General features: G+C 42.3%; 1 protein-coding gene across 1 annotated transcript in view; it reads right to left on the reverse strand.

Moving 5' to 3' along the window:
• LOC129854046 (neural-cadherin-like) overlaps nucleotides 1–18462 on the reverse strand; it is a 197636-nt gene that overhangs the window by 101618 nt on the left and 77556 nt on the right. The window contains exons 2-3 of the mRNA XM_055920669.1: nucleotides 2277–2474; nucleotides 1513–1738 (exon numbers count right to left, since the gene is read on the reverse strand). Coding sequence (XP_055776644.1) covers nucleotides 1513–1738; nucleotides 2277–2474 — 424 coding nt within the window. The remainder of the gene's footprint in view (nucleotides 1–1512; nucleotides 1739–2276; nucleotides 2475–18462) is intronic.

Raw genomic sequence — 18462 nt, forward strand, 5'->3', positions numbered from 1 at the left:
GACAGAACTACATACATTTTAAAATTCCTGTGCTGACAAAACACTGAGAAAATTATTGATACGTGATTCAGTTTAGAGAGAGAGGGAGAGTGAGAGAGAGAGAGAGCGAGAGAGGGAGGGAGAGCGTGTGAGTGAAAGAAAAAAAGAGAGAAAGAGAGAGAGAAAGAGAGAGAAAGTAAGAGAGAAATAGAGAGAGAAAGAATGTGAAAGAGAGAGAAAGTAAGAGAGAGAGAGAGAGAGATGGTGAACACATCTAGCATGGTTATTCAGTTTAGCGATGAGACAGAGAGACGGGAAATGTAGAAACAGGACAAATGTTTTCTGGTTTGTGTAATGTGTACCACAACGGCAATGGAGTTATGTGTTGTGGTACACATCCCTCAGGCACTCAGCAGGAACAATCACCACAGATGTTACTCTTTCAACTGATGGGTGCGTGATGTAAGTTCCTGTCAGTCAAAATAGAGAAGCAACTGGAGAGATTATAGGAGGCAGGAGGCCAAAGGTCAAATCCCTTACAGTAACCGCCACAGGCTATAATATAGAGTGTGTGTGTGTGTGTGTGTGTGTGTGTGTGTGTGTGTGTGTGTGTGTGTGTGTGTGTGTGTGTGTGTGTGTGTGTGTGTGTGTGTGTGTGTGTGTGTGTGTGTGTGTGTGTGTGTGTGTGTGTGTGTGTGTGTGACAAACAATCATTGGTAAAACATTGAATAACTATGTAGGCATGATTTATATGAACTTATGGCTCAATGCATAATGTTTTATCTATGAACATGTCTGAGATTGTGTGTGTATGTGTACTGTTCAAGTGTGATAATGTGTGCATATCATTGGCAATCGGTACTATGGTTATGCATTCAAATGATTTGTGAGTACAAGTGAATTATTTTAATGCCGACTTGTTTTTTAAAACTAAGACCTTCATAACTTCTGGTTTTACATGATGTGTGTGTATGTACGCGACTGTCAGCGTTTGTGTGCATGTGTGCAATTGTTTGTTTGCGCGTGTGTATGTGCGTGCGCGCGTGTGTGTGTGTGTGAGCCTATGTGTGCGTGTGTGTATGTATGTGTGTGACTATGCATGTGTGCACATGTGTGTGTTTGTTTGTGTGTGTGTGTGTGAGAGTGTGCGTACATGGATGCGTGCATGCGTGCTTGAGGGTGTGACTTTGCATGTGTGAGACTCAGAGGAATCTGGTGGGAGGAGCTATCGGAGGACGGCCTCATTCTAATGGCTGGAATGGATTTAATGGAACGGTATTAACTATATATATATATATATATATATATATATATAACAATTACAATGAGCCTGTCCTCCTACAGCTCCTCCCACCAGCCTCCTCTGCTTCGCATGGGAGTATGTGCGACTTTGCATGTGTGTGTGTGTGTGTGTGTGTGTGTGTGTGTGTGTGTGTGTGTGTGTGTGTGTGTGTGTGTGTGTGTGTGTGTGTGTGTGTGTGTGTGTGTGTGTGTGTGTGTGTGTGTGTGTGTGTGTGTGTGTGTGGTACTCACGGCTGTCCCTCTGGTGTGTTCTCAGGCAGTGAAATAGTGAAGGATGCGTTGGAGAACTGTGGCGCTCTGGCTCCTGCTATGATTGACACTACCACTGGGGGACTACGGCTACCCAGCCGGTCAGCAGCCACCACTGTCAACAGGTACTCTTTGTCCCTCTGAAGTGGCAGCCCCGTGGTCCGGACATGACCACTCTTTCTGTCCACCTCGAAACGCCCATCACCACCTGCAGATAGGAGGCAACGGAGGAGTTTATATTCTAAATATATATTTGGAGGTATTTTCTGACTAGAAAGGGAGAGAGAAGTCATGTTGAAGGGCAGTAAGCCAGATTTCAACCTATGCTGACGTGTGGACCAGCCAGGCCACAGCAACTTTTTTCCCTGTCATTCATTCATGGAACAGAACGTCCGGTATGTTCCATTTTAGAGGGACAGCTGCAACAATGAACCTTTTAAAACGCATTGAAAAGAAAGTTCAGATGGAATCTAATATTAGAGTCATTGATGCACAGATTCACATATACAATGCCACCCACAGGCAATTTCATTCTGCCGAACTTCTGTAATTGTACACATATGACACAAGATAAGGCACATGTTCATCTTAATGAAATTACAAATTAGAAGCATAAAGGTATAAAAGCATTTATAAAAGCATTTATAAAACCATATAAAATATATATTTTTTCTCTTTCTATTACAATGCTGCCAGTTGATGTACTCAATGAAATTGTGCTCAATCACTGGACAGGAAGTACCTACCATCAGACAGGAAGTACTCCACCTCCCCGTTGTTGCCCTCATCTCCGTCCTGGGCGTAGAGCTTGTAGACCAGTGACCCGGCCAGGGCGTTGGGAGATACCACTGCCAGGTAGGGGGAGGGGACCATGGTCCATTCCGGAACATTGTCATTCACATCAGTCACCGTCAGCTCCAGCCGTACCAGGTACCAGTCTGGACCTGTAAAGGAGCGGCAGAGATTGTTCCTCTGTAGTTCAGTTGGTAGAGCATGGCCCTTTGCAGCGTGAGTATAGTGGGTTCGGTTCCTGGGACCACCCGTATGGAAAATGTATGCATGCGTGACTGTACGTAGCTTTGGATAAAAACCTCTGCTAAATGGCATATACAGTGGCTATTGAAAGTCTAAACACCCCTTGGACAGTTTTTTCCCCCTACCAATCTACACAACATACTTCACATTTAAAAGTGACAGAAACAGTTTAGAAAATGTTCAAAATGAATAAAACAAATTAAAATAAAGATGTATTGATTGCATACAGTATGTTAATACTTGGTGGAAGCACCTTTGGCAGCCAGTACAGCTTTGAATCATTTTTAATAAGATTCTACCAACCTCAAGCTCAGTTAATTCGGTTGGGAATCATTGACGGGCAGAAATATTCCAAACTTGTCTCTGTATTCAAGCAGATTTAAGCCAGGACTGAGACTGAACTACTCAGGAACACCTCTTTAGTCATTCTGGTGTGTCTTTGGCATTAAAATGTGTGTTATTGTCCCCCTGAAAAATAACACTATCTAAGGGTTAGGTTTTCAGAAGTCTAAGATGAGTTTTCCTTTAACTTTTTACCTGGGCTTTTGTTACTTTCATATTTCTGTTGAGCCTAAAAAACTCCCCAATCCCTACTGATGACAAGCATACCCTATAACATAATGCTGCCACAACAATACCTGAAAACACAACAATAGTTGAAACTACAGAGGATAAACCACATTGCGTTCACTGCACATTGCTGGCCTGTATGACAAAGTGAAAAGAAAGAAGCCCGTGATCAAATAATCCACTCCAAATCATCCGTTCTGTTTGTAACAGGGCCATTAAAGGAGCATCAAAAAATGATTCAACTTCATATTCTTCATCTCCAGCACCACTCCAACATCAACATATGTGAAAATTGAGCGTTTCTATGTTTTGTAGTAAAAAATGTAGTCGGAAGAAAAAGTGTTTCCCATGACATCATCAGTGTGCATCCTGTTATAAAAAAAAAAGTAGGCATTGCCTACTAATAGTCTACTAATTGGTTGATGATGTCATTGGAAACACCATCTTCCTCTATATTTTTTACGACAAAACATAGAAACGCGCCATTTTCACATATGTTGATGTTGGAGTGATGCTGGAGATGATACATATGAAGATGATTTAATAAAACATTTTTATTTTATTTAAGTTGTACTGCAAGACAACATGACAAAGAAATCAACTTTTTGGCTTAAATTAAAAACCACAGGATTGGGTCAAATCCAAAACAACACAGAGTGAACCCTCTGCATTGGCAAGTATTGTGGGTGGCAGCATCATGTTATGGGTATGCTGGTCACCGGCAGGGACTGACTGGGGAGTTTTTCAGGATCAAAAGAAATATGAAAGGAGCGAAGCCCAGGTAAAAAGTTAGACAAAAACCTGCGTCAGTCTTCTGAAAACTTAACCCTGGGATAGAGTTTATGTTTTTCAGCTGGACAATTTGTCACGTTCTGACCTTAGTTTCTTTTTTATGTCTTTGTGTTAGGTTGGTCAGGGCGTGAGTTGGGGTGGGCAGTCTATGTTCTTTTTTCTAGGTTGTTTCTTTTCTATGTGTTTGGCCTGGTGTGGTTCCCAATCAGAGGCAGCTGTTAATCGTTGTCTCTGATTGGGAGCCATATTTAGGTAGCCTGTTTTCCATTGTGTGTTGTGGGTGGTTGTTTCCGTTTCAGTGTTTTCACCATTCGCGACTGTTTCGGTTTTCATTTTGATTCTCTTGTTCTTTTTGTTTTTGTATTCATTCTATTAAAATATATTATGGATACGTACCACGCTGCACATTGGTCCGATATTTCCTACTCCTCCTCAGACAAAGAGGACGAAAGCCATTACACAATTAGAAACATTTTAATGCCTGAGTAGTCCAGTCTCAGTCTTGACTTCAATTTTGCTTGAATATCTGAGACATGGTTTTTGACCAAAAAAATGGATATACATTATGTGGTGCAAAGTGCTGTGCAAAGTTGGTAGAATCTCATTAAATCTCATTAAATCTCATTAGAATCAGCAAGATGTCAACACATCTTCATTATTTCTTTATTTTATGAAATAGGACTATTTCCTTTAGTGTTCTTTCACTTTGACAGTGTGGAGTAGATTGTGTAGATCTGTAAGTAAAAAATATAATTTCATCCCTTTTTGACTTTCATTTTAAGGCAGCAAAATGTGAAGGCTGTGCAAGGGGTGTGTAGACTTTCACTAGGCACTGCATTATATGTTGTATGTTGTTATTATTATAGAGATTGACTAACACATTCACAGAGTCTCAGTCCTAACCCAGATTCATACTCCCAACCAGAGGGAACTCTGAGTATCCATGAGGTTTGAGAGATTTTCAGAAACAGAATAACCATACAATACTGGACAGTGTCATAACCCTAACAGGCTATGAGGTACTGTACATGAACCAATCATTAAGCTCTGAAAGCCATTAGGCTACATGACAATACAATTATCAGCCATTAGTCCAATTTCACGTAAAGCCATGCTAAAGGATGTTAATGTGTTGTAACGAATTAACAGAAAACAGCAATCACAATTGAAATCACACACACACACACACACACACACACACACACACACACACACACACACACACACACACACACACACACACACACACACACACACGCACACGCACACGCACACGCACACGCACACATTTACAAGCACGTACACACACACACACACATACACAAAAGCATACACACACATACACTACACACACATACACAGGACACACACACGACCACAAACAATCATGAACAGAAAGACGCATCATGCAGGCTCTTTCAGTTGCAGAACACTTGCAGGTGGGACACTGCAGGATTATTTTCACAAACAGCCACATTATAACAGATCACGTCTCGCTTATTATGTCCCTCTTCAAGTGTTAGATTCCCTTTATACATCTCTCCCCTGTTCCATGTACCCAATGATTTTCCCTCTACGCTCTCTGTCTCTCTCTCTCTCTCTCCTTTTCTCTCTGGCTCTCTCTTTCTCTCCATCTCTCTGTCTCCTTCCCTCCTGCAGCTGTCAGGTAGAGGAAAGCAGGTGTTCTGTCAGGGGCCATGAAAGGGCCAATCACCAGGGGAATCAAAGAGCCCAAGACGCTGTCATTCTGGTTCCCTCTCTGACAGCCTGCCAGCTATTTATACCAGTCAAAGAGAGACGGGGGGAATCAGAGGGAGAGAAATAGGGTGAATAGGAGAAGAGGTAAAAAGAAACAGAGCATCATGAGAGAGAAACAGAGGGAAAGAGGAAGAGAGAGAGAGAGAGAGAGAGAAAGATTGACAAGCGAAACATGGACAAGTGCAAGAGAGAGAGAGAGAGAGAATGCATGATACACTGTCACCTAAGTGATCCTAAAACTCACAATAGCCAACTAGGATAAGGCAGCAAGGTCGGTTATGCTGCACAACCGCCAATTACAATCAACCGTGTTCCGTCTGCAGAATGAAAATAACAGTACACTAGTCTGAGATAAACTATATCCCCTTAGATTATCTCTCATCTGATTATGTGTCTGTCTGGGAAACAAGACAGAGACAGTCACTTACCACCAGGCACCACATGCCGGGGATGTGCCCAGTGATGCCCACTCATGAAGGCAGACATCAGAACACCTGCTTGCCCAGGAAAATCCAACCTACCACCTGCTACCAAATGTACCACAAATGACAACAAGCTATGTATTCATAGGTTATTATCAGGTTATTGCTATTGGGAAATGCCAGGTAGCAGATTATACTAATGGAAATTAAAATAAGGTTGAATCTAATGATCAGGTCCCTTTGGAAAATAAATGGTAAAAATCTAATGACAGCGAAATATGTGGTGGCATGACTTAAGACACATTGAGCACACTGCACTCACAGAGCTTCATTCTATAACTGTAACTGTTCTCTAGTTAATTAAATAAAAGCAAAAGATGGACTCAATAATGCCACCCGAACACCATTTTCATTGTGGTTGCCACAGTTTTTTTGATGTACTCTAACTTATTATAGATTTGAAAATTGCTTTTCAGATAATTGAAAATGTTAAAGCAGAAAAAGCATGTGGCAACAGAACAATTTAGACAGAGGGACGGGGATAGAGTAAGATTGAGAATGGGAGGGAATAAGACAGAGGGGGGAACAAGGGAGCAATTCACTACGCTGATCCTCAACACAGGGGCCCCACAAGGGTGTGTGCTCAGCCCCCTCCTGTAATCCCTGTTCACCCATCACTGCGTGGCTACACACGCCTCCAACTCAATCATCAAGTTTGCAGACGACACGGCAGTGGTAGGCCTGATTATCAACAGCGACTAGACAGCTTACACGGGAGGAGGTAAGGGCCCTGGCGGAGTGGTGTCAAGAAAATAAACTCTCCCTCAACGTCAACAAAACGAAGGAGCTGATCGCGGACTTCGGGAGACAGCAGAGAGACGATTGAGGGGGATAGAGGAAGATTGAGAAGGGGATGGAATAAAACAGAACACAGGTGAAAAAGTCCTAAGAAAAATAAGAACGGAGCAGCAGAGCAGGATTAAGACAAAACCCACTGCGTAAGAAATGGCCCGAAGGTTGTTATGGAAACAGACAAATAACAAAATCTGGAACAGGCAGCAATTGCATAAATCAATGGAATTAAAGGGACAGAGACAGAAAGAAAGGAAAAGAGAAGCACATCTATAAAATAAAAATAGAGGGGAAATAGGAAGCTGGACGTTTCCAGAAACCGCAAATAACGATCCTGCTGCACTTGAGTGTCCGTGGTTCATGGAGAGTTTCTAATGGTTGCTCTCTGCTGCTATAAAATATCCAGATTTAATTGGGAAAAAGACAAGAGGGGAACAGGGATAATATGAAAAGCATAGCAGGGAGAAAGCATTATTCATATAATAAACCGGGAGGCTAACGGCCAACTTCCAATATGTCCATCCAGAGACAAAAACACTCTCGCGCAGGAATAATGATCATTACAATAGATGAGATATCCTAACGAGGAAATACTGGTCCATGTCAATTGTTTGTCTTCATTCATTGTAAAGCTGTCCACTATGAAACATGATCATTTAATGACGGTTCAATAAATGAAAAACAATATGAATATGCGTCGGGCTACAGTAGTGAATCAATCTACTAGCAACACTGATTAATGAACTCCAAATGATGTAGGTGCTACTTACAGTTGAAGTCGGAAGTTTACATACACCTTAGCCAAATACATTTAAACTCAGTTTTGCACAATTCCTGACATTTAAGCCAAGTAAAAATTCCTTGTCTTAGGTCAGTTAGGATCACCACTTTCTTTTAAGAATGTGAAATGTCAGAATAATAGTAGAGAGAAGGATTTATTTCATCACATTCCCAGTGGGTCAGAAGTTTACCTACACTCAATTAGTATTTGGTAGCATTGCCTTTAAATTGTTTAACTTGGGTCAAACGTTTTGGGTAGCCTTCCGCAACCTTCCCACAATAAGTTGGGTGAATTTTGGCCCATTCCTCCTGACAGAGCTGGTGTAACTGACCAGGTTTGTAGGCCTCCTTGCTCGCACACGCCTTTTCAGTTCTGCCCACAAATGTTCTATAGGATTGAGGTCAGGGCTTTGTGATGACCACTCCAATACCTTGACTTTGTTGTCCTTAAGCCATTTTGCCACAACTTTGGAAGCATGCTTGTGGTCATTGTCCAATTGGAAGGCCCATATGCAACCAAGCTTTAACTTCCTGTCTGATGTCTTGAGATGTTGCTTCAATATATCCACATAATTGTCCTTCGTCATGTTGCCATGTATTTTGTGAAGTGCACCAGTCCCTCCTGCAGCAAGGCACCCCCACAACATGATGTTGCCACCCCCGTTCTTCACGGTTGGGATGGTGTTCTTCGGCTTGCAAGCCTCCCACTTTTTCCTCCAAACATAACGATGGTCATTATGGCCAACCAGTTCTATTTTTGTTTCATCAGACCAGAGGACATTTCTCCAAAAAGTACGATCGTTGTCCCCATGTGCAGTTGCAAACCGTAGTCTGGCTTTTTTATGGCGGTTTTGGAGCAGTGGCTTCTTCCTTGCTGAGCGGCCTTTCAGGTTATGTCGATATAGGATTAGTTTTACTGTGGATATAGATACTTTTGTACCTGTTTTCTCCAGCATCTGCACAAGGTCCTTTGCTGTTGTTCTGGGATTGATTTGCATCTCTAGGAGACAGACTGCGTCTCCTTCCTGAGCGGTATGACGGCTGCGTGAACCCATGGTGTTTATACTTGTGTACTATTGTTTGTACAGATGAGCGTGGTACCTTCAGGCGTTTGGAAATTGCTCCCTAAGATGAACCAGACTTGTGGAGGTCTACAATTTCTTTTCTGAGATCTTGGCTGATTTCTTTTGATTTCCCCATGATGTCAAGCAAAGGGGCACTGAGTTTGAAGGTAGGCCTTGAAATACATCCACAGGTACACCTCCAATTGACTCAAATGATGTCAGAAGCTTTTAAAGCCATGACATAATTTTCTGGAATTTTCCAAGCTGTTTAAAGGCACAGTCAACTTAGTGTATGTAAACTTCTGACCGATTGGAATTGTGATACAGTGAATTGTTGGAAAAATTACTTGCGTCATGCACAAAGTAGATGTCCTCACCGACTTGCCAAAACTATAGTTTGTTCACAAGACATTTGTGGAGTGGTTGAAAAACGAGTTTTAGTGACTCCAACCTAAGCGTATGTAAACTTCCGACTTCAACTGTACATTCAAACATAAAAACAACTTAAAACAGACACTGACACTGAGAATGCATTTCCTCAGCTAGCCTAGTATGTCTGGAGTCTAGCCTGAGAGAAACAAAAAGGCCAACAGCAACAACAAAAACAAAGACAGCCTGATGTAGTTCAGAGTGAGCTCAGTGACCTAATCCACTGGCTGACCTGGGATCAGAAGAGAGATGACCACACGTGACAGGTGAAGAGTCTCCTTCCATTAATTGGCTTATGTGGAACAGACTCCAGGGGCCGTGCTGTGAATCACGCATGAGATCTGAGCCAAATGTAGGGCTCTCAGGAAGCGCCAAAGCCAAACTTTTGACGGGGCCACGAATCGACAGGGGCCACACTTTTAACTGGTTCTGAATAAATTACTGCACAATCTCCACTTGTCACCTAGCTGTTTCTTCCCCTTTTCCGGACATTGTTAGCGAGGGTGCTTAGCGTGACCCCAATCAGCACCTGGCTCCCTCTATCCTCTCTGCCCTGCGTACTGCTGACAGAGGGAACACAGGCACAATTACTGTCTCTACCAGTCTAGGAAGAAGGGAAGCTTTCTCATTCTCTCTACTCCCAGCACTGCACGCTAACTACAGGAGTCCCTGTTCTCCCGGGAACACAGTTCTATCACTTTACAGCACAGCAGATGGAGAGAGAGAGAGACAGAGGGAGTGAAAGTGTCTGTGTGTGCGTGTGCGTGTGCGTGTGCGTGTGTGTGTGTGTGTGCAAGAGAGAGGAGGGAGGTATTCCTCTGGACAAGAGGAATACCTATGTAAGAGTGCTGTTCATTGACTACAGCTCAGCCTTCACCATAGTACCCTCATCATTAAGCTCGGGCCCTTGGTCTGAACCCCCCGCCCTGTGCAACTGGGTCCAGGACTTTGACGGGCCGCCCCCAGGTGGTGAAACACCTCTTCTATGCTGATCCTCAACACAGGGGCCCCACAAGGGTGCATGCTCAGCCCCCGCCTGTACTCCCTGTTCACCCATCACTGCGTGGCCACGCATGCCTCCTACTCATTCATCAAGTTTGCAGACAACACAACAGCGGTAGGCCTGATTACCAACAATGACTAGACAGCCTACAGGGATGAGGTAAGGGCCCTGGCGGAGTGGTGCCAAGAAAATAACCTCTCCCTCAACGTCAACAAAACGAAGATACTGATCGTGGACTTCAGGAAACAGCAGAGAGAGCACACCCCCAACCACATCACAGAGGCCGCAGTGGAGAAGGTGACAAGCTTTAAGTTCAGCAGCATACACATCACTGACAATCTGAACTTGTCCACCCACACAGACAGTGTGGTGAAGAAGGCGCAACAACGTCTCTTTAGCCACAGGAGGCTGAAGAAATTTGGCTTGGCCGCAGGGCTCTCCAGAGGGTGGTGCGGTCCGCCCAACGGATCACCGGCGGTACACTGCCTGCCCTCCAGGACATCTACAACACCCGGTGTCACAGGAAGGCCAAGAAGATCATCAAGGACCTCAGCCACCCGAGCCACGGTCTGTTCACCCCGCTATCATCCAGAAGGCGAGGTCAGTACAGGTGCATCAAAACAGGGACCGAGAGACTGAAAAACAGCTTCTATCTCAAGGCCATCAGACTGTTAAATATCCACTCAGTACCCTGCCCTGAACTTATTCACTGTCACTAGCCCGTTACTCAACACTGTTGCCCTATGTACATAGACATGGAACACTAGTCACTTTAATAATGGAACACTAGTCACTATAACAATGTTTACATACTGTTTTACACATTTCATATGTATATACTGTATTCTAGTCAAGGCCATCCAATTTAACTATTGCTATACATATACTATTCTATCCTACGTATTCTTCAGATATACTACATACAGTACATGTCCAAAAGTATGTGGACACCCACTCATGAAACGTCTCATTCCAAAATCGTGGGCATTAATATGGAGTTGGTCCAACTTTTGCTGCTATAACAGTCTCCACTCTTCTGGGAAGGCTTTCCACCTGATGTTGGAACATTGGTGATGGGACTCCAAGTCAGGGCTCTGTGCAGGCCAGTCAGTCAAGTTCTTCCACACTGATCTCGACAAATCACTTCTGTATTGACCTTTCTTCATGCACGGGGGCATTGTCATGCTGAAACAGGAAATTACTTTCCTCAAACTGTTGCCACAAAGTTGGAAGCACAGAATCTTTTAGAATGTCATTGCATGCTGTAGCATTAAGATATCCCTTCACTGGAACTAAGGGGCCTAGCCCGAACCATGAAAAACAGTCTGAGACTATTGTTCCTCTTCCACCAAACTTTACAGTTGGAACTATTGATTCGGGCAGGTAGTACTCTTTCTTGGGTAGTACTCTTTTCTTGGGTATGCAATCTGGTTTCCCCTCAGGTTATGGATGTGTCACTGCAACCTTAAAGGTCCTAAATTATGTCTCCATTGCCCTTGGTTCCAAGCAATGTTGTGCTGCTATTTTTATTCACTTGGCCAAAGCTTTAGATACGGTTGTCTCCGAGTGGTCTTTGGCCTGGTTTACTAACTACTTTTCTCAAAGAGTGATGGTGTATAAAGTCAGAACATCTGCTGTCTCAGCTACTGCCTGTCACCAAGGGAGTACCCCAAGGCTTGATCCTAGGCCCCACACTCTTCTCAATTTACATCAACAACATAGCTCAAGCAGTAGGAAGCTCTCTCATCCATTAATATGCAGATGATACAGTCTTATACTTAGCTGGCCCCTCCCCATATGTTGTGTTAAATGCTCTACAACAAAGCTTTCTTAGTGTCCAACAAGCTTTCCCTACCCTTAACCTTGTTCTGAACATCTCCAAAACAAAGGTCATGTGGTTTGGTAAGAAGAATGCCCCTCTCCCCACCGGTGTGATTACTACCTCTGAGGGTTTAGAGCTTGAGGTAGTCACCTCATACAAGTACTAGGGAGTATGGCTAGACGGTACACTGTCCTTCTCTCAGCACATATCAAAGATAAAGGCTAAGGTTAAATCTAGACTTGGATTCCGCTATCGTAATCGCTCCTCTTTCACCACAGCTGCCAAGCTAACCCTGATTCAGATGACCATCCTACCCATGCTAGATTACGGAGATGTAATTTATAGATCGGCAGGTAAGGGTGCTCTCGAGCGACTAGATGTTCTTTACCATTCAAACATCAGATTTGCCACCAATGCTCCTTATAGGACACATCCCTGCACTCTATACTCCTCTGTAAACTGGTCATCTCTGTATACCCATCGCAAGACCCACTGGTTGATGCTTATTTATAAAACCCTCTTCGGCCTCACTCCCCTCTATCTGAGATACCTACTGCAGCCCTCATCCTCCACATACAACACCCGTTCTGCTAGTACCATTCTGTTAAAGGTCCTCAAAGCACACACGTCCCTGGGTCACTTCTCTTTTCAGTTCACTGCAGCTAGTGACTGGAACGAGCTGCAAAAAACACACAAACTGGACAGTTTTATCTCCATCTCTTCATTCAAAACTCAATCATGGACACTCTTACTGACAGGTGTAGTTGATTCGAGTGATGTATTGCTGACTCTACCTTCTTGCTCTTTGTGCTGTTGTCTGTGCCCAATAATGTTTGTACCATGTTTTGTGCTGCTACCATATTGTGCTGCTGAAGGTTGTGTTGCTACCATGTTGTGTTTTCATGTGTCGCTACCATGCTATGTTGTTGTCTTAGGTCTCTCTTTATGTGTTGTGGTGTCTGGTAGGCCGTCATTGTAAATAAGAATGTGTTCTTAACTGACTTGCCTAGTTATATAAAGGTTAAATAAATACAAATTACGGTGCCACGTTGTAAGTCCCTGAGCTCTTCAGTACGGGCCATTCTACTGCCAATGTTTGTCTATGGAGATTGCATGGCTGTGTGCTCGATTTTATATACCTGTCAGCAGCGGGTGTGGCTGAAATAGCCAAATCCACTAATGGAAGGGGTGTCCACATACTTTTGCATAAATAGTGTATTCTATCCACATACTGTCCATAATGTCTGTACATCCTATTACATACAATGTATATACAGCATTAGTCAAAAGTTTGGACACACCTGCACTTTTTTTTTCTTTACTTTGACTATTTTCTACATTGCAGAATAATAGTGAAGACATCAACACTATGAAATAACACAAGGAATCATGTAGTAAACTAATACAAATATATATTATATCTGAGATAGCCACCCTTTGCCTTGATGACAGATTTGCACACTCTTGGCATTCTCTCAACCAGCTTCATGAGGTAGTCACCATTTCAATTCAATTTATTTCCTTCTTAATAGGTTTGAGCCAATCAGTTATGTTGTGACAAGGTAAGGTAGGTATGCAGAAGATAGACCTATTTGGTAAAATATCAAGTTCATATTATGGCAAGAACAGCTCAAATAAGCAAAGATAAATGACAGTCCATCATTACTTTAAAACAAACCATCAAGCGGTATGATGAAACTGGCTCTCATGAGGACCGCCACAGGAAAGGAAGACCCAGAGTTACCTCTGCGCAGAGGATAAGTTCATCAGAGTTACCAGACTCAAAAATTGCAGCCCAAATAAATGCTTCACAGAGTTCAAGTAACAGACACGTCTCAACATCAACTGTTCAAAGGAGACTGTGTGAATCAGGCCTTCATGGTCGAACTGCTGCAAAGAAACCACTACTAAAGGACACCAATAAGAACAAGAGACTTGCATGGGCCAAAAAATAAGAGCAATGGACATTAGACCGGTGGAAATCTGTCCTTTGGTCTGATGAGTCCACATTTAATATGCTTTGGATCCAACCGTCGTGTCTTGGTGAGACGCAGAGTTGGTGAACGAATGACCTCCGCATGTGTGGTTCCCACCGTGAAACATGGATGAGGAGGTGTGAGGGTGTTGGGGTGCTTTGCTGGTGACATTGTTGGTGATTTATTTAGAATTCAAGGCACACTTAACCAGCATGGCTATCACAGCATTCTGCAGCGATACACCATCCCATCTGGTTTGCGCTTAGTGGAACTATGATTTGTTTTTCAACAGCACAATGACCCAAAACACCTCCAGGCTGTGTAAGGGCTATTTGACCAAGAAGGAGAGTGATGGAGTGCTGCATCAGATGACCTGGCCTCCACAATCACAGCCTCCACAATCACCTGACCTCAACCAAATTTAGATTGTTTGGGATGAGTTGGACCGCAGATAGAAGTAAAAGCAGCCAACAAGTGCTCAACATATGTGGGAACTCCTTTAAGACTGTTGTAAAAGCATTCCAGGTGAAGCTGGTTGAGAGAATGCAAAGCTGTCATCAATGCAAACATTGGCTACTTTGAAGAATCTAAAATATAACACTTTTTTGGTTACTACATGATTTAATTTGTGTTCTTTCATAGTTTTGATGTGTTCACTATTATTGTTCACTAAGGTAGAAAATAGTCAAAATAAAGAAAAACCTTTGAATAAGTAGGTTTGTCCAAAGTTTTGATGGGTACTGTATATACACTACCGTTCAAAGGTTTGGGGTCACTTAGAAATGTGCTTGTTTTTTAAAGAAAAGCAAAAAAAAATACGTTAAAATAACATCAAATTGATCAGAAATACAGTCTAAACATTGTTAATGTTGTAAATTATTTTTGTAGCTGGAACCTGCAGATTTTTAATGGCATATCTACATATGCGTATGGAGGCCCATTACCAGCAACCATCACTCCTGTGTTCCAATGGCACGTTGTGTTAGCTAATCCAAGTCTATTATTTTCAAAGGATAATTGATCATTAGGAAACCCTTTTGCAATTATGTTAGCACAGCTGAAAACTGTTGTCCTGATTAAAGAAGCAATAAAACTGGCCTTCTTTAGACAATTTGATGTTAATTTTATAGACAAAAACAATTTGCTTTTCTTTCAAAAACAAGGACATTTCTAAGTGACCCCAAACTTTTGAATGGTAATATATATATATTACACAAGCATTTCGCTACACCCGCAATAACATCTGCTAAATATGTGTATGTGAACAATAAAATTTCATTTGATTTCGATTTGATTTGAGGGAGAGGGAGAGAGACAGAGACAGAGGTGAGAACTAGAAGAAGCTTTGGCTAATTAAATATTTTCTCAGATTACAAGGAGCTATTTGGCCCTCTCCGGGAAATTGTGACTTTCATAATCTTATTAAAGAGGAAGGTACTGACTTTTTAACATTTCACATGAAAATACCAATTAAGAAAATGATAGGGGGGGGGGACCAGCTCTAAGTCTTACACAAATTGCAAACGATACAAATGTGTAGGCAATAATTAGATTTTTCCACCCTCAACAGCTTTTCATAATTGAAAATACTGACACTACCAAGAACTCACTTCAACACACACACATTACGCACAGCTACTTCTTCAATTGCAAAATTCCATTTATATTTCCCCAGCCTAAGGGGGAATAATGTTAATAATAGTGGGGGACATTGTGTTTTTTTCAGGGGGTGTCACACAGTCTGGTTACAATGGCACGGTCAGGCACAGCAGGACACCATGTGCATACAGAAAACGCTCAACACTTATTGAGACAAAGAATATTATATAACACAGCACCAGGTGAATGCATATAGCCTCAGCATGGCCACGCATGGCCACTCACTGTGTACTCTTGTTGATTGACATTGAGGAGGATTTCCTCATTAAGACACTTATCATATCTAAGGTTTCTCCATTCTCGCCCTGTGTGCCGTGTCATCTCACCCTGGACTGGTCTTGGGCTGGGCAGAAATCTGAGTCATAATCTCTCACAGTGCTGTTCACTATCCATGTCTCACTTCACTTGACTTAATATAATACTTCTTCACTGTTAGATGGAACCACCCCGCTGCCAGTTCCTTAAAGGGATATGCACAACTTAATTCATATTAGTGAAGCAGACTGTGAAAAGCGTTATGAGTTGAAAACCCAATTGAAGCCATTCAGTGCATTTGAGAGGGTAGTCATTTTAAATGCTGAACATTTTTACACTAAATACATTTGAGTGACTTTCATTTCAGTCAAACTGTATTTAGCGTGTGAGCAGTCCGGAAGAGTAAATCAGGTGTTATCCTGTTAAACTATTAAGGTGTGCTGGGGTTCAACCAGGGTTTAAAGCCTCTGGTTAAGATGTCCCGTCAGACCCAAAGCATTTCCTCCTACATCATCTATTTGACATGACATAGCCTACAGGGGCCAACAATCACAACAACTGAGTTGTTTAGACTAGGGCCATATAGCTTTTGGCTGGGAAAACATGGTCAATTGAAAAATATTTTTATTTCAGCCTTACATCAATGGCGTCTGCTCTTGGCTCTGTGCACCAGCCCCATGCTAGCCTTTGTAAAGTGAGTCTAAGCACACACGCTATAAAGACAAAGACATTGTGAAGGAGAAGTGGATGGATGGGAAGATCAGTGGAGGATTGCGAAATTAATTCCCTGGACTAATGAAAGAATAACCACAAGCTTTGAAAGAACGGCAGCAGTCTCTCCAGCATTCCTTTCCATCTATCCCTCTTCTCAAAAGTTCCTTTGAAACATGTCCCATACTGCTTTAGGTTTTTTTCCCCCCAGTACAATCTCTCAAAAAACAAAAACAAAGGAATATGGATGATGTTATTTTTGTTCTCTCTCTCTCTCTCTCTCTGGTTCTCCTGCCAAACGTTCACTGTGATTAGAGAAAATAGAAGTTAATTGCTTAATCTCTCATCTCCTCTAGTAGTCAGATAGAAATGATTGGTGAGTGGCGATGGTTGGACGGCTTCAAGTAATGAGGAATGAAACCATCATGTATCACAACCCAGTTCAACAAGGCAACATCGACATTAGTCTTAGGTTGAGGGTTAGGTTTAGGGGTTGGGTTAGGTTAGGTTACGGGATAAGGTTAGGGTTAGGTTAAGGTTAAGGTTAAGGTTAGGGTTAGGAAAAATAGGATTTTGAATGGAAATACATTTTAGGTCCCCACGAGGATAGAAGAACATGTGTGTGGGTGTGGGTGTGCGTGTGTGTGTGTGTGTGTGTGTGTGTATGCGTGCGTGCGTGCGTGCGTGCGTGTGTGTATGTGTGTGTGTGCATGCATGCGTGTATGTGTTTGTGCGTGAGTGCGTGTGTGAGCAAGCGAAAGACAGTAAGAGAGATTAAGAAAGAAAGTGAGAGCGAGAGTTTGATTTTGTGTGTCGCACAGTGTTGTAAAGTATTTAAGTAAATAAATAGTACTAGTACTAGTACTTTAAAGTACTACTTCAGTAGATTTTTTTTTTTTTGTACTTTACTATTCATATTTTTTTTTACAACTTTTACTTTTAATCTATAACATTCCAAAAGAAAATAATGTACTTTTTACTCCTTACAATACATTTTCCCTGACACCCAAAAGTACTCATTACATTTTGAATGCTTAGCAGGACAGGAAAATGGTCCAAATCACGCACTTCTCAAGAGAACATCCCTGGTCACCCCTACTGCCTCTGATCTGGCGGATTCATGAAATAAAAATGCTTTGTTTGTCAATTATGCCTGAGTGTGCCGCTGGCAATCCATAAATAAAAAGAAATGTGCCGTCTGGTTTGCTTAATATAAGGAATTTGAAATGACTTTTACTTTGACTTGTGATACTTTAAGCAATTACATGTACTTTTAATAGCTAAGTATATTTATAAAGAAAGACTTTTAGAAAAGTAGTATTTTACTGGGTGACTTTCACTTATACTTGAGTCATTTTCTATTAAGGTATCTTTACTTTCACTAAAGTATGTCATTTACAAAATAGCCACCAACACTCTACTCAGCAAACTGGATGTAGTCTATCACAGTGCCATCTGTTTTTATCACCAAAGCCCCATATACTACCCACCACTGCGACCTGTATGCTCTCGTTGGCTGGCCCTCACTACATATGTCACCAAACCCACTGGCTCCAGGTAATCTATAAGTCTTTGTTAGGTAAAGCTCTGCCTTATCTCAGCTCACTGGTCACCATAGCAACACCCAACCGTAGCACGCGCTCTAGCAGGTATATCTCACTGGTCATCCACAAAGCCAACACTTCCTTTGGCCGTCTTTCCTTCCAGTTCTCTGCTGCCACTGACTGGAACGAATTGCAAAAATCACTGAAGCTGGAGACTTATTTCTCCCTCATTAACTTTAAGCTTCAGCTGTCAGAGCTGC

Source organism: Salvelinus fontinalis, chromosome 4, assembly GCF_029448725.1.
Source record: "Salvelinus fontinalis isolate EN_2023a chromosome 4, ASM2944872v1, whole genome shotgun sequence".
Classification (NCBI taxonomy): domain Eukaryota; kingdom Metazoa; phylum Chordata; class Actinopteri; order Salmoniformes; family Salmonidae; genus Salvelinus; species Salvelinus fontinalis.